This window comes from Oncorhynchus mykiss, chromosome 5 (assembly GCF_057628025.1).
Source record: "Oncorhynchus mykiss isolate SJ-2025 chromosome 5, ASM5762802v1, whole genome shotgun sequence".
Taxonomy (NCBI): Eukaryota; Metazoa; Chordata; class Actinopteri; order Salmoniformes; family Salmonidae; genus Oncorhynchus; species Oncorhynchus mykiss.
In genome coordinates, this window is record NC_143026.1 from 65,862,204 (window position 1) to 65,880,186 (window position 17,983).

At 41.5% G+C, this 17,983-nt stretch overlaps 1 protein-coding gene across 1 annotated transcript; it reads right to left on the reverse strand.

The window, feature by feature from the left end:
- Positions 1–12,428: 12,428 nt before the first annotated feature.
- On the reverse strand, positions 12,429–16,619 carry LOC110524323 (insulin gene enhancer protein ISL-2B). Its single transcript, XM_090235570.1, has 6 exons — positions 14,666–16,619; positions 14,037–14,256; positions 13,584–13,816; positions 13,141–13,427; positions 12,867–13,028; positions 12,429–12,654 (listed from the first exon to the last, which is right to left on the reverse strand). Exons 1-6 carry the CDS (start codon positions 14,811–14,813, stop codon positions 12,577–12,579), a joined length of 1,128 nt encoding a protein of 375 aa, XP_090091696.1. The 5' UTR covers positions 14,814–16,619; the 3' UTR covers positions 12,429–12,576.
- Positions 16,620–17,983: the final 1,364 nt, after the last annotated feature.

The window sequence follows — 17,983 nt, forward strand, 5'->3', positions numbered from 1 at the left end:
GGCATTATCTTCATGAGCTCATCCTTTCCTATTAGACTGGACTAGAGCAGCTTTCACTGTTCCCTACATAACATTTCAGACTTAGCACCATACACAGCCACACCCGTGCTGTTGAGGAGAGCTAAGTGAAATGTTCCTACTGCCCTTCTCACAGTTGGAATAATACTTACAGTACATCGTACTTACACTATGCACAGAGGATGTGCTCATACTAACACAACACAAAATGATGAATGACTAAGTAATAATGTTTTGATGGTGTTGATATGGATTGTGAGTACTGGCATGGGAGATATGCATCATAAATCACTTTGAGGAATGGTCATACAGTATTTCTGAAATCTCAACTTGTCACACTAGAACACTCTCCAGTAGAATTTGCCTACACACATCATAACTTGGGCATTTTCTCATCAACCACACGGGTGATGTGGCCATCAGGAAAGACTTCATCAGCACTGAATAGACTCACATTAAATCACATTTGTGTTTCTAAATGGGTCATTGAACCTAATAGTTTCCATATTGCATCAGGCCTGAAGAATTGTTTTCCATGGATGAGATCCAATAGATGAAGAAGTGATGTGAGTGAGCTGCTCTCAGTGGACTGTGTCTTACAAGACGGCCACCATAGTACTTACTTTGCATTGTTTTTGCCTTTGAATGTTTCACTTCAAAAATAGTCACCGATGCTTATATTAAAGGAAAGGGTGCACTTGAAGAGTGACGATTACCAAAAATAATAAAGGTCTTATAACATCACTACCTACCGTATGGAATACTTTATTTTGGATTCTAGAATGAATGAATGGTTTATATCACAAACATCATTTCACATGACAGTACATTATTTGATACCAGCAGTGATGTATCTGACAAAGTATGATTGGTTCAATGAGTTAGTTTGCTTGGATTTTGTGTCTGTTCTTGACCATGTCTGTTCTTGAACTGAGGTATCAACAGTGATTTGAAAAGGATAAGGTGATTAACCTTGCTTTAACAGAAAGAAAAAAACATTGTTGTGGTTGATTAGTTTACAGCTTACAAGATCTGACAATCATGTAATGATGCCATGACCTGACTTGACTTACTTGACAAGCAAACCCAGTTCGAGATCATTTACATCTATATGCCTTAACCAGTTTGATTATGTTGTCAAGTTGTCATGTAGTTAATAATGGCAAACACGTTTAAGAGCCGCTAGAAGAAGCTGCTGAGCAGTGAGAACTCTTAAAGAGTAAACCGTTGAGAAGTGACATTTCTAACTGCTCATACCAACCTGGACAGACAGCAGGTCATGTTCGATTAGGCTGATCCGAACAGGGTTGTGATTGTGTGCAGTATCTATGCCACATGTGTATACACAAGTCCTCTAAAAGTTTCTGAAAGCCCTGTGTGTGTCTGTGCGTCACTGACTTAATGACACTACTTACTCTCTAATTCACACTCGGGTCGGTGTGCTTGCTTGAAAAAACAACATAGACATTGAGCTAACACAGAATCCGTTGTGTCACTCAGAGTGGAAGTGGATACATTCACTGGCGTGTTTGAGCTTTTTTGATATGATGAAATGGAATTCAGGTGATCCTTTTATCGCATCAAACTCATTTAGCCTGTTTTCATAGCAGGACTGTGAAAAGTGTTACACATTTCAATTGATTACTTTCAATCCAATTCAACCCACGACGTGTGGAGGGTTTTGGGGGTAGAAAAAAAACTGAGTGGATGTAAAATAAATATTGAAGAGGGAGGAGTGGACCTCCCTCGCAGAAAGGACAGGGAAGGAGAGAGGGAAAGGCCAAAACAGGGCAGAGCCGTACACGTCATTCCCCTCCAGTGGTTTTATTTGAGCCGATTGCGTCTCACAGGAAATGCCCTCCAATGTTTCCGCAAGTGGTCCTTCTAATAGCAACAGCTTATTAATACGACACTGATACACTAAGTACTGCCAAGTAGCACCACCCTAATATCATCATTGGTCCTCATCATTGGTCCTCAGTGATCCCATAACCACTTCATTTTATCGCCACCATGAATCATTAATGATGCCTCCTCAGGTTGTTGACTATTTGAGTCTACTGCATTTCATGGTGACATTGCTGTGGCACAGTGACTCAAAATCCACAAGCAGCTGATCTGGCGTATGACATGTGGTTACCAAAGAATGGGCATGACTGAGATGTCTAAAGGTTTATCCCCTTTGTCTCTTCGTCAACAGAATGATGGTGACCTGTCAAATCTCTTTCCCAGTTACACAAAGGATGTCTCAGTCCTAGAAGTGATTGTTACTGGTGATAGCCCTGATATTGGTGTGAGTGTTTCTACGTAGGCTATGTGTATCTTAGAGTCCCTGACCTGCCATGACGCTGTTTGTAATAAACATGGGCTGAGCAATAATGATCGGGGGGGGGGGGGGGGGGGGGGCTTGATCGTCACGGCAACAGAGGCCAGGCCAAAGGAAGGGTGAGCGTGCGGTTGGCTGGGTGACCTCCTGTGCTGTCTCAGGCTGTGTGTTGCTTTAGTGGCCAGCGGAATGAAACCTTTAAATCCCAGTTAATCTGCACTGGGAATGGGAGAGGAAGGGAACAGCGGGAGCTGAACTCTCTACTCCTCTATGCTACTATCAGATCATCAGTGTTGTGCTCTTCTGACTGTGGCCCACAGAGGCATTAACATCCTGTTTATACTAACACAGTCAGAGCGAGAGAGGCTTGATGTGGGGAGAACAAGGGATGGGGGGACCTAAGAGGGGGGAGAGGGAATATGGTAGAGGAGGAGAAAAATAGGAAGATGGGGGGACCTAAGAGGGGGAGAGGGAATGGGGTAGAGGAGGAGAACAATAGGAAGATGGGGACCTAAGAGGGGGAGAGGGAATGGAGGAGAGGAGAAAAATAGGAAGATGGGGGGGGAAGTGTGATGAGAAATCTCATTACATTTTATTTGTCACGTTTCGTAAACAACAGGTGTAGACTAACAATGAAATGCTTACTTACGGTTAAAGATACAACAAATAGTGACATAAGGAATAAATACATAGTAAGTAACGAATAACAATAATGAGTTAAAATAACATGGCTATATACAGGGAGTACCAGTACTGAGTCGATGTGCAGGGGTACGAGGTCATTGTGGTAGCTATATACATATAGCTAGGGGTAAAGTGACTAGGCAACAGGATAGATAATAGACAGTAGCAGCAGCGTATGTGGTGAGTGTGAAAACGTGTGTCTGGTGTCAGTATGCATGTGTGTGAGTGTTATGTGTGTGTGGGCATACAGTGCCTTCAGAAAGTATTCAGACCCCTTTACTTTTTCCACATTTTGCTAGGTTATGGTGCCAGGTTTCCTCCAGAAGTGACGCTTGGCATTCAGGCCAAAGAGTTCAATCTTGGTTTCATCAGACCAGAGAATCTTGTTTCTCATGGTCTGAGAGTCTTTAGGTGCCTTTTGGCAAACTCCAAGCGGGCTGTCATGTGCCTTTTACTGAGGAGTGGCTTCCGTCTGGCCACTCTACCATAAAGGCTCTTATCTTACCCTTATCTCAGCTCACTGGTCACCATAGCAACACCCACCCGTAGCACGCACTCCAGCAGGTATATCTCACTGGTCATCCCCAAAGCCAACACCTCCTTTGGCTGCCTTTCCTTTCAATTCTCTGCTGCCAATGACTGGAACGAATTGCAAAAATCACTGAAGTTGGAGACTTATATCTCCCTCACTAACTTTAAGCATCAGCTGTCAGAGCAGCTTACCGATAGCTGCAGCTGTGCACAGCCCATCTGTAAATAGCCCATCCAACCAACTACCTACCTCATCCCCATATTTGTTTTTTTTTCTGCTCTTTTGCACACCAGTATTTCTACTTGCACATCCTCATCTGCACATCTATCACTCCAGTGTTAATTGGTAAATTGTAATTACCTCTCCACTATGGCCTATTTATTGCCTTACCTCCTTACTTCATTTGCACACACTATTTACAGATTTTTATATTGTGTTATTGACTGAATGTTTGTTTATCCCATGTGTAACTCTGTGTTGTTTTTGTCTCACTGCTTTGCTTTATCTTGGCCAGGTCACAGTTGTAATTGAGAACTTGTTCTCAACTGGCCAACCCGTTTTTTTTAAAAGTCCTGATTGGTGGAGTGCTGCAGAGATGATTGTCCTTCTGGAAGGTTTTCCCATCTCCAAAGAAGAACTCTAGAGCTCTGTCATAGTGACCATCGGCTTCTTGGTCACCTCCCTGACCAAGGGCCTTCTCCCCCGATTGCTCAGTTTGGCCGGGAGGTCATCTGTAGGAAGAGTCTTGGGAGTTCCAAACTTCTTCCATTTAAGAATGATGGAGACCTTCAATGCTGCAGAATGTTTTGGTACCCTTCCCCAGATCTGTGCCTCGACACAATCCTGTCTCTGAGCTCTACGGACAATTCCTTCGATCTCATGGCTTGGTTTTTGCTCTGACATACACTCCCAACTGTGGGGCCTTATATAGACAGGTGTGTGTCTTATCAAACCATGTCCAATCAATTGCATTTACCACAGGTGGACTCCAATCAAATTGTAGAAACATCTCAAGGATGATCATTGAAGACAGGATGCACCTGAGCTTAACCTCGAGTCTCGTAGCAAAGGGTCTGAATACTTAGATATTTGGGTGATTCTGCGACTTTGGGCACTTTGGTCCTGCAATAGTTTAGATTTTTTTTAAATTGAAACACCATTTTACCATTATTATAATTGTCTTTGATTTGTCAAGACATAATATCTGATCATGGCTGCGATCATATTTATATATTTTTGTTATTTTTCTCAGACAGCCATAGACAAATGTCATTTACATCACATCATTAAACATCCATTTTTGTAGAAAATTAAATATCATACAATTAATTTATAACACATTTCTTATACATTTGTACATTAACTTGCATTGAATATTATTTTTATGCTTTTTAAGGTTTTCCTAATATTAATAATTTAACACAACGCCTGTTTATATAAACTTGCCTTTGTGACACCTGAAAACATTTATTTATCATAAGAAAATAAGATATTTCCACCCAACCTTTCTGTGAGATTCTGATAAAACCATATGATTTCCCTATCTAAAATAAATCAATCAATGTAAATTATACACAATATACTAATTTACCAAAAACAACTTATGAAAACAATATTTTATTGCAAACATATGGAACAACAACCCCTGTTAAACATTTAATTAATTTAAGACAAAGTAAGATTCCAAAAGTAGCTGATGGGCAGAGCTCAAGAAAGTAGGCCAGTGTTTTTGAGAGATGAGCCCAGATGGGGTAATCTGCATAGAAGCAAAGTTTAACTGTACCGTTTGTGGTATACCCAACACAGGTGTGGAGGGTCACCTGTTCATGAGAATCATCAAAGTGAACTGCCTGGATTTCAATGGTGTATTTACACAGGTAGTTCTCTCAGGGGCGCAACTTTGGTTTTAGAAGTGGCAGATTCTCTTTTAATTCTCTGTTTGGAGTATTGGTGTTGAATGTTGTACACGTGTTTCCCCAACTTCTCTTTCAATCCTTTGGAGAAGTACTCCAATAGAATCTGCAGTTTTACTGTCAAATGTACAGTGAACTTCTCCATGTTTCCCTCTTTGTTTTTCTTCTCTCTCTCTTCAGCTTTGTTTTAGGGAGAACTCTGTCTACATGCACTCTTTCTTCAGGTTCTCATAGCACAAAGACTCAATAAGGTTCTCATTGTTGCTGCAGCTGATCACTTTGTGATGCTGTAGTTTGTCCTCCATGAACTGGAGGTTGGCGTGGGTTTTGCAGAGCCATGTGTCCCTATCCTGGACTGTTGGCTTGACAACCCAAAAGGACGTCTTTTGCAGAATTCACAGTAGGACATTCACATTTCTGAATATTCCCTCTTAAACTTCTGATAAAGGTTCTGAATTGTGCCATTCGAAAAGAGCTTCTGCTTTTCTTTCTTGTTCCTCGTTAGTGTGTCCTTTTTCCCTGTTTGCTCTACTGTTGACATCCCGTTCATAGAATCTAGTAATTTTTTCTTCTGTGGCAGTAGTTCTGTTCTGTAGTTCTGTAATTATGTTACACTGATTTTTCCTAGAGTATTGAAGACTTGATGGACTGTTTTCATTTGCCCTCATTTCTTTTGCTGAAAATCCAAATTCTCTGTTTGCGGCTTTGTCCAGGCCATACTTTCTCAGGATGTTGCCTTTGAGCATTTTTGAAGCCACTTGTTTGTCTTTTGCACTGCGCATTTAAAAAAATACTTTTGCTTTAACTCTGCAATGATGACATTTTGAAACAATAAAATCCTTCTCAGGTTCTTCGGAGTTCCCTTCATTTGCTGTTTTGTCTTTGTCTTTGGGGAATATTGTCTCTCCATTTTATTCATCCGTCGATCAGACCTTTTTTTGTATTTCTCAGCTTTTCGTAAAGATTTATCAAGTTTGACATTTGTCATACTAAGATCTCTGTATGCTTTTGAGCGACCTCTTCCAACCTTTTTCCTTCCAGCAAGTATTCAACTTCTCCTTCCTGTTGCAGACGATGAGGAATGGGTATCAGGGTGTGCATCAGGGGCAGGTAAGTTAGGGGCAGGTATGTTGGCCTCATGTTCTGGCTGCAGGTCATCTGGTGACTGAGGTGATGTGTTGCCTGATAGGTAGGTCTCCATTGCAACTGTTCTCTTTAAAGTCTGTCTTCTATTCCGTTAGTTGCATTTCCATTGCCATCTCTTGCTTCTTTGTTCTCGCTTTGTAAGCTCAGAGATAGATTTCACTTCTCCCTTCTCTTTTTTCTTCCAGTATCTCTCCCTGTCTATCAAAAAGAAAGGAGGACCAAGGCACTCTTCATATAATTAATTAAAATGCCTTTGTTTGTATAGCATGTTCAATGGAAACAAAGTTTTAAAAATCCGACATGTTTCAGGTGCATGGCCTTTGTCAGGGAGTACAAAGAAATTCTAATACAATGTCCTCTTTTGAAAATTTTTTTCAAATCAGATCTAAGTTGAAGAAGGAGTGGTTACAAAGTTGATTGGACAACACCTAGTAAGCTAGTAATATGATCAATACCCATAGCTTGTAGGGAGGCAGGGTTGCCGTGGTGTAAGAACTTGTGGTGCTTCATTGTTCTTCATTGCCTACCCGTATGGCGTACTTGTGTTCCGCTAAGCTGTCTTGAGGCATCTCTTTGTCCGTCCAATGTAGAACACCTTGCACTGTGGACATTACAATCTGTAGATGACATGAGTGGTTTTGCAGTTAATGAAATGCTTGATGTAATACTCCATTTTAGAAGCTTTCTCAACAAAAAAATTTTCTGTGCAATATTTCTGCACTGGTTGCATTTAAAAGAGCCTTTGGGTTTGTGGTCTAGCCAAGTTTTTTGAGAGTCAACAGGAAGATAGCTGTGGACTAATTTGTCATTTAGGGTCGGACATCTCTTAAAGCGTATGACTGGTGGCTCTGGGAAGACTTGGCGTGGTAGAGTATCACTTTGGATAATTCCCAAATTATTTGTAATGATTCTTTTAATGTTCTCTGCTTCAGTGCTGTATTTTGTAACAAAGTACACTCTCTCTGATGTTTGAAGGCACTCCCCTTCGCAACAAGTTCTCTCTGTCAAGTTTTCCTGCCCTTATACCTGCATCTTTCAGGGCCTGAGCTCTGTAGCCCCGATTCCAGAAGCGATTCTGCAGATTTGACACTGTAGTCTGTTTCCTGATCGCAAATTCTGCGGACTCTTTGGAATTGGTCATATGGAATGTTCTCTTTTAGCCTTTTGAGGTAAAAGCGGTCTTTTTGCAGATGTTCCTGGTATCATATAGGATCATTTTGTATTATGTTTCTATGTCTGTGAGCTCTGTGCTGTTTTGTATGGCATCTTCTAAGAACAAAGAAAAATACTAAAGTTTTCAAATTGTGCACAGCTTGGAGCATTTTCTAGATTAAATCAATTTAATGCATGATTAAATAAGACTAAAGTAATTAATAGTAATAATATAATGGATTTTTGTGATTTCCAACAAGTTCTGTTATTTCCTCCACAATTAAGTTTGTGATGGAAATGACTGTGATGGAAATGATGCTTCTACTGTTTTGGGAGAAAAATGACAGACTGCTTAGCATGCTTTGGCTAGTATTACTGCTAGCATATAGTTTACACTAAATACATAAAATATATATATATTTTTTTATAATTCTACCACAAATTAAAGAATTTATAGTCTGTTTGGAAATGACTGACAATAAAAAAATATTCTCTACACAAGCGATATTTACCTAGATTTTTCTTCATCTTCTGGACATCACTTCTGGAATAACTGTCTGCTGCAGCCATCTGCTTTTGTGTCACAATACGTTTCCATGGTAACTAAATTAACATTCTCTTGACAAAACTTTATTAATGAGGAATTTGCCCTCAGTGGTGGAAATGACACCACTCCCAAAGGACAGGCATTTTTTTGTGTAAATAACAATATAAAGGGCATACTCACAATAAATATTGATATAGATTTAATTTAATTGACTCTTTCTCTAGAATACAACATTATATAATGTGTAATTATGACTTTTTTCTTATAGAAAAACATAGTAGAAACTCAAAAGTCTGGGTCTGGGACAAGGGCAAAACAGTGACATTTAGGTATAAAATGCATCTGAAAAGTAGCTAAAATACTTGATAGAGAGGTGTTAAAGGTCTGTGGTGATTGTAGTGTGAACCTATAAAGAATAAAACCTATTTTTAAATAAAATCCCAAAAATGGACCCTGAGTACATAGAAGTTCCCGAAGTTGCAGGATAACGGGGTCCAGGGGTCTGCCAACTTTCCCGAAGGCACTGTACATAGTGTGTGTGTGTGTGTGTGAAATCAGCCAAGACCTCAGAAAAAAACATTGTAGACCCCCACATGTCAGGTTCATCCTTGGGAGCAATTTCCAAATGCCTGAAGGTACAGTGCCTTGCGAAAGTATTCGGCCCCCTTGAACTTTGCAACCTTTTGCCACATTTCAGGCTTCAAACATAAAGATATAAAACTGTATTTTTTTGTGAAGAATCAACAACAAGTGGGACACAATCATGAAGTGGAACAACAAACTTTTTTAACAAATCAAAAACTGAAAAATTGGGCGTGCAAAATTATTCAGCCCCCTTAAGTTAATACTTTCTAGCGCCACCTTTTGCTGCGATTACAGCTGTAAGTTGCTTGGGGTATGTCTCTATCAGTTTTGCACATCGAGAGACTGACATTTTTTCCCATTCCTCCTTGCAAAACAGCTCGAGCTCAGTGAGGTTGGATGGAAAGCATTTGTGAACAGCAGTTTTCAGTTCTTTCCACAGATTCTCGATTGGATTCAGGTCTGGACTTTGACTTGGCCATTCTAACACCTGGATATGTTTATTTTTGAACCATTCCATTGTAGATTTTGCTTTATGTTTTGGATCATTGTCTTGTTGGAAGATAAATCTCCGTCCCAGTCTCAGGTCTTTTGCAGACTCCATCAGGTTTTCTTCCAGAATGGTCCTGTATTTGGCTCCATCCATCTTCCCATCAATTTTAACCATCTTCCCTGTCCCTGCTGAAGAAAAGCAGGCCCAAACCATGATGCTGCCACCACCATGTTTGACAGTGGGGATGGTGTGTTCAGGGTGATGAGCTGTGTTGCTTTTACGCCAAACATAACGTTTTGCATTGTTGCCAAAAAGTTCAATTTTGGTTTCATCTGACCAGAGCACCTTCTTCCACATGTTTGGTGTGTCTCCCAGGTGGCTTGTGGCAAACTTTAAAACGACACTTTTTATGGATATCTTTAAGAAATGGCTTTCTTCTTGCCACTCTTCCATAAAGGCCAGATTTGTGCAATATACGACTGATTGTTGTCCTATGGACAGAGTCTCCCACCTCAGCTGTAGATCTCTGCAGTTCATCCAGAGTGATCATGGGCCTCTTGGCTGCATCTCTGATCAGTCTTCTCCTTGTATGAGCTGAAAGTTTAGAGGGACGGCCAGGTCTTGGTAGATTTGCAGTGGTCTGATACTCTTTCCATTTCAATATTATCGCTTGCACAGTGCTCCTTGGGATGTTTAAAGCTTGGGAAATCTTTTTGTATCCAAATCCGGCTTTAAACTTCTTCACAACAGTATCTCGGACCTGCCTGGTGTGTTCCTTGTTCTTCATGATGCTCTCTGCGCATTTAACGGACCTCTGAGACTATCACAGTGCAGGTGCATTTATACGGAGACTTGATTACACACAGGTGGATTGTATTTATCATCATTAGTCATTTAGATCAACATTGGATCATCCTCACTGAATTTCTGGAGAGAGTTTGCTGCACTGAAAGTAAAGGGGCTGAATAATTTTGCACGCCCAATTTTTCAGTTTTTGATTTGTTAAAAAAGTTTGAAATATCCAATTAATGTCGTTCCACTTCATGATTGTGTCCCACTTGTTGTTGATTCTTCACAAAAAAATACAGTTTTATATCTTTATGTTTGAAGCCTGAAATGTGGCAAAAGGTCGCAAAGTTCAAGGGGGCCGAATACTTTCGCAAGGCACTGTACCACGTTCATCTGTACAAACAATAGTACGCATGTATAAACACCATGGGACCACGCAGCCGTCATACCGCTCAAGAAAAAGGCACGTTCTGTCTCCTAGAGATGAACGTACTTTGGTGCGAAAAGTACAAATCAATACCAGAACAACAACAAAGGACCTTGTGGAGATGCTGGAGGTAATGAAAATATCTATATCCACAGTAAAAACGAGTCCTATATCGACATAACCTGAAAGGCCGCTCAGCATGGAAAAAGCCACTGCTCCAAAACCGGCATAAAAAGCCAGACTACGGTTTGCAACTGCACATGGGGACCAAGATTGTACTTTTTGGAGAAATGTCCTCTGGTCTGATTAAACAAAAATAGAACTGTTTGGCCATAGTGCCCATAGTTATGTTTGAAGGAAAAAGGGGGATGCTTGCAAGCCGAAGAACACCATCCCAAGCATGAAGCACAGGGTTGGCAGCATCATGTTGTGGGGGTTATTTGCTGCAGGAGGGACTGGTGCACTTCACAAAATAGATGGCATCATGAGGATGGAAAATGATGTGGATATATTGAAGCAACATCTCAAGACATCAGTCAGCAAGTTAAAGCTTAGTCGCAAATGGCTCTTCCAAATGGACAATGACCCCAAGCATACTTCCAAAGTTGTGGCAAAATGCCTTAAGGACAACAAAGTCAAGGTATTGGAGTGGCCATCACAAATAAAATGTAACATTTGTGGGTAGAACTGAAAAAGCGTGTGCGAGCAAGGAGGCCTACAAACCTGACTCAGTTACGCTCTGTCAGGAGGAATGGGACAAAATTCACCCAACTTATTGTGGGAAGCTTGTGGAAGGCTACCCGAAACGTTTGACCCAAGTTAAACAATTTAAAGGCAGTGCTACCAAATACTAATTGAGTGTATGTAAACTTCTGACCCACTGAGAATGTGATGAAAGAAATAAAAGCTGAAATTAGTCGTTCTAAGAAGTGTATGAAAGAGTTAAAAAGTTATAGATGAAAATGAGTGAACATGTATTTGTTTGTTTTGAGTGGGAAGTGATATAATGTCTGAAAGACATTATGGGAGAACGCATGCAGTGGTAGTGGGAGCTGTGATGTTGAGAGGGCATGTGGACATGTAAAGCAGACAGACAGATTGTACTAACAGAGTCCCTCGAAGATGTCGGTCTGCAATTTTCACACAGCCTAGATGGATTTTAGGGTTATTGTGTCAACTTGTTGTTCGATCTTGCGCCTTTGCCATTGAAGAACTGGAAAAAGTTGCCCCCTTGTGGGGTGAAATGGCCATTAACATTATCTGCCTGCAGCAGGATTTTTAAAACCTAAATGCCTTTTCAGTCAAACAGGAAGAAGGAACAAGTTGTTCAGATTTGCTTTCTACAATAATAGGTTTCACACTGGAGTTGTTGTAAAGTGGATGTAGACAGAATGAATAATCATGTCCAGGACAATCAATCAGAAAATATCAATCAGTTCAGAATACGAGTTTCACATTTAGGAATGAAATATGTTCCAATAGAGATGACATCTGGCGGCTTGGTTTTGTGGAGATTTAATTAATTCCCAAACGCAAACTCCCAGACTGTGACTATGCAAACAGACTGTGTTTAAATCACATGTTGACAGATCACACCATAGTCTGCCAGAAGTTAAGGCTTCATGTGATGACTGGCGGCCTGGATGAAACCTCATGGTCTAAAACCACTGTGTGCTGCATGGGCCATAGTATAGTGGTGCACATTTTGTTCTGTCTCATTGACCCATAACCTTTAATCCATTTACCCATACAGAAAACAGAACATGCAGAACTGGGACCCAAATGATGTCATCTTTTTTCCCCCAACACAACATTCTCCTGTTTGGGAACTAGTTTAATAATTATAGCATACATTAAATAACTAATTACATGATTTAAAGCTGCTTGAAGCCCCTTCAGATTAGACACAGGGTCTTGATAACTCAGTTACAGTAACAGTTCAGTGAGGATGTTGGGATGGTGGCTGTCTAGATAGTCCGAATGGTGGCGGCGTACTCATCACCCTGCTGCGGTGGAGACCCCAGGTCTTCTGAAAAACACGTTCTCTGAGGGGAAGTGAAAGAGAAATGATGAGTGTTGGCCACCACAGTCAGGGCTGACAAATGAAACTGGATAAAGGAGTAGCTAATACCAATCAGTTATAGTCTCAATCTACAGTATAAGGTGTAGGTCTAAGGTTAGCTTGTTGCAGTCATAATCAGGGTCTGATATGTCACACAAAGGAACATTACACTACCTGATACACACTCTGATTTACCTGGGAAATATGAGTGAGGGTCAGCTCGTCATGGTCAGCTGAGAGCTTGATTTGGCCGTCAAGTGGTTGCCATGATGACTCATAGACGTAAATCTGGAGGGCAAAGTCAGGGGGCTCAGGAGAGAGGACCACCATCGGTCTGGCTGCAGTACACAGCAGGGCCTGGAACATAGTGAGTGATGATCAACTGTGTTCACAGACAGACAGACAGACAGCCAGACAGACAGACAGACAGACAGAGACACAAACACACACACACACACACACTACTCACTGTAAAGTCCAAGTCTGACACTGGTCTGCCTCCTTTTTTGGCGTGGCTCTTCTTGTCTTTGCAGCGTTTGTTCTGGAACCACACCCTGATGACCCGCTTGTTTAGGCCAGTCAGCTGACTCAGCTGGAGCTTGACCTCTGCGTCAGGCCGGGGGGTCTGGGAGTAGCAGGTGCACAAGGCTTTCAGCTGGGTGTCACTGAGGACGGTACGCACCCGCACCCGCACCCCTCTTCTCCTACCCCTGTCCAACCACCTTCTCTCCCAAACTCCTCCTTTTCTCCCTGACCCTGACATAGGTGAGAATGATTCAACTTAACTTAAGGAACATTAAACTTACCGATTACAGGGAAAGATGAGACAGACCTTTGAGACAGTTTCATAATTATCATTAACTCTAAAGGGAAAAAAATCTCTATTTTATTATGCATATAAACTTCACAGACCTTTTCTTTTCTTTAATGAGTCTGCTTTTTGGATCTGTTGCTCTGGCATCGTGTGCTCTGCCTGGCAGCATGGTCCTCCTGGTCCCAGGGTGAAGCTATCCCCAGGCATGAGTAATGCACCACAGAGCGAGCAGTGTAGACAGTCAGGGTGATAGTTCTGTCTTCCTGCCCTCACAACCAGGTCAGAGGACAGTACTGCCTCCCCGCAGCCTCCACACTTCTCTGCAAATAGTCTAACACACACACACACAATCAATAACAAAGACATTCACATGGTTAAAAATGACAAAACTAAAGGTTGGAAGCTGTTAACAAACACACACACACACACCATCAACAAACACATTCAAAGAGTTAAAAAATATAAACATAATATACACACAAAGTTGACCGTACAATGTTCATCTTTATCATTACAACTTCTCTACTGTCCCACCAAAGCTGCTGACTCACCGTGCATAATCTGTCCTACACAAGGTCCTCCCGTCCCTCAGGAAGCAGCTGACACTCTCTCCCAGGGGACAGTGGCACTCGTCACAGCACAGGCACCCTGTGTGCCACTGCTGGTTTGACCCAACCCGTAGCACCACAGGGTCTCTAATGGACTCTCCACAGCCAGCGCAGGGCCATACCGCCCCCTGTGGACATGACTCCTCATTGCACCCTGGCCCCACTGGAATTACAGGGAATGCTGTACTGAAAATGACCTTTCCATGGCATCAACATAAACATTGTGAAGTTTTAGTCTTTCTTACAGCATGTTCATGATAAGAGACTTATATATTTTTTTCATAATCAACAGTAATCAAGAATAAGTCAATGAGGGAACATTAAACGTTTAATCTTTACATGTCTCAGCAAAAACGTTCTCATCTCACTGGTGTGTTTAGGTTACAGGTTTTATCTAGTAACATTATTTGTATCACAACAAATGATGAAAATACTGAATTTGATGTATTCAAAACCAACTATAGCAATCCAAACTTTAACCTCTACCATAAGACAATGATTATAATAAAACATAATTATGTGTACATGATACAATATAAACATGTAAATTACAACACGTTTATCAAACTCACATTTGCTGGTATTGCTGTGGTCCTCCAAGGTTTCCCCCGGTAACATCAGGGTGTATTCTGACAAGACATCAACTGTCCCCACTGAGTGGAATTCTGTCTGAGCTGGACTCAGTAGGCTCTCTCCTGACATTGGTCCGTCACAAAGCATGGCTCTGCACAAGTGTCTTGGAGCAACACTCAACCCTCTCAATTTTATAGAGATGTGCAACGCCCCCACAACCACCACATGTTGGCAAACACACACACACTTACTCTTCAAAGCAATCTATTAAATTAACTCTCAACAAACACTCCTCCTCCCTATTAGTAAAACAATGCAACAGTTCCCTTCCCTTGGGTTATTAAAATCAGACCTAATTTGCTCTGGGCTCTGAGTAGAGGAGGCTAGTGGGCACAGATGGGCTGAGATGGGGGAGGGAAGGATGGGGGCATTCATACCACAGATAACATTGACACCAGTGCCAGCCTGTGCACTGATGAAAATTCAAGGTCTTTATTTTTTTCCCTATTAATTAACTTTCGTTTGCCACCTGGATTTGCACCTTAACTAAAATGTATACTTTTCATTTTCAATATAAGTGTTGATTTTTTTACTCTCATTTTTTAAACTCTCATCAGGGGCAGGAGTTTTCTGACCATTTGACCTGTCTGGGTAAATCCCTACAGGAACGTGTATATCCTGTAAACTTCTGTGTCCTATCATTTTACCTGTCTGGGTAAATCCCTACAGGAACGTATATATCCTGTAAACTTCTGTGTCCTACCATTTGACCTGTCTGGGTAAATCCCTACAGGAACGTATATATCCTGTAAACTTCTGTGTCCTACCATTTGACCTGTCTGGGTAAATCCCTACAGGAACGTGTATATCCTGTAAACTTCTGTGTCCTATCATTTGACCTGTCTGGGTAAATCCCTACAGGAACGTGTATATCCTGTAAACTTCTGTGTCCTACCATTTGACCTGTCTGGGTAAATCCCTACAGGAACGTATATATCCTGTAAACTTCTGTGTCCTACCATTTGACCTGTCTGGGTAAATCCCTACAGGAACGTATATATCCTGTAAACTTCTGTGTCCTACCAAGCAAGCACCATTCAGTGCTGCAGTAGTTACACTGTCACACAGTCCTTCAGATGGGACTCCGCTCTCAGAGTTAATACAATAGGCCCCCTTTGCTGTTGCACCTCTGCTGTGCTACTGCAGGCATGGTCTCTATTGTTAGGGCAGTGCTTTGTCCTTGGATCCTCCCTCTCGTAATGAATCTGTCCCCATAGGTCAGGACCACTAAACTTGTTGCTGGTGTCTGTGGGCAATTTCCCTCCCAATTTGAGTCAACACATACACACGTAACACACCCCCAACAGTTGTGCATCTGCACCAAAAAAACTAAATTGACAGCTTGTCTCGCTCTCTCCCTCTCACACACACACACACACACAAGGCAAAGGAAGCCTCTCCATGTCCCACTCTGTAACGCCTCTTAAAGTTATTTTACCAGGAGCAATTAAAAGCATCCAGGGCGTGTGTAAGGGAGGAGCTGCCTCTTGATGAATACTCTACATACTGTACTGATCAAGCCCTGGGACACGCCCACTAATTTACACAGCCAGGCTGCCACCAGCGTCATCCCTAACCTGGTCCTCCCATTCCCCACACTCTGGCTAATGGAAACACGGAGCAGCGGAATGAAGTGGCCAGCTCTTTTAATTTGCCGGCCGTATAAAATAACAGAATTAGGTATGTATATTAATCAAGTCAGAAGACATTTGGCCGTGTCTCTGTTCCTCCTCCTTCATCTCCTCCTGTGTCCTGCTCATTACTAATGAAAGTCATCTACAGGGGCAATGAGACTGAGTGGAAGGGAGGGAAGAGGGACCACATATACTTGTTGTGATTTACTCACGTTTGTATACATGGCAATTTGGCAGAGCTGGGTAATCTGTAGGTGTCCTGTACAGAACAAAGAAATGAATGAGAAACATGCAAATCTCTCACTCCTTCTGATTAATTAACCCTTTCTGTTGTTGGCTGGATTAATTGGACCGTGTGTGCATGTGTCCGTCCTATGGGCAGTATAGTATCAGCAGCCCTATATTGCCCTACAAAGGCAAAACACAGTAACCACGAATGTGGTCAAAAATCTTTGATCTGTTGTAATGGCCAGGTATATTATCTGATGAATATGGTATTTCGTTTCCTGACACAAGAACAAGCCAGTTGATTAGAATATATCATGGAGTATCATGGGTCCGGTACTGTTCGGTTTATATATGTTACCCCTTTGCACCATCATCAGAAAGCACAGCATTATTTTAACTGTTTACATAGACCATACACAAATTTACATTTCTGCGTCACCAGAGGATTTTAGCTCCACGGATAAATTATAAGATTGTATTAGGGATTTAAATACTTGGATGACTCACAACTTCCTCCAGCTAAATCAAGACAAGACATAGGTACTTATTGTTGGAGTCAAAGCACAGAGAAAGAATCTATCCGCACATTTTAATTCACGGGCAATAAAGATAAAACACCAGGTAAAAAACCTAGGTGTTATTTTAGATTCTGAACTAAATTTCAAATCACACATTAGGAATGTAACCAAAATATATTTTTACCACCTGAGGAATATTGCGAAGGTGCAGTACGTTTCTCTCTCAGGCTGATACAGAGAAACTCATCCATGCTTTTATTACAAGCAGACTTGACTACTGTAATACTCTCCTGTCTGGTCTACCCAAGAAAGGCATTGGTCAACTGCAAAGCATGCAGAATGCTGCAGCACAGGTACTGACGAAGACCAAACAGAGAAACACATTACACCGGTTTTAAGGTCTCTGTACTGGCTGCCTGTGAGTTTTAGAATACATTTTAAGATTGTTTTTTAAATCAATCCACGATTGTGCACCCCAATACATGTCTGACATGTTTTTAGTTATGTACCCAGTAGGTCCCTCAGGTCCTCTGGCACTGACCTTTTAACTATCACAAAGCCTAGGTCCAAGAGGCATGGAGGGGCAGCCTTTAGTTACTATGCCACCAGCCTCTGTAATAGCCTGCCAGAGAACCTGAAGGGGGTCCAAACGGCCGGCGCCGACAGAGATGGCCGCCTCGCTTCACGTTCCTAGGAAATTATGCAGGATTTTGATTTTCACTGTGGACAATTTTAAAAGAGATCTTAAAACACTCATTTTTAGCTTTGCTTTTCCTTAGGGTGCTTTTTAGTTATTCAGTTTTTATTGTTATTCTTTAGTTTTTTTATCCTCTTATGTTTGATGAGTAGTAAATGTTTAATTTTGTTTTTTCCTGTG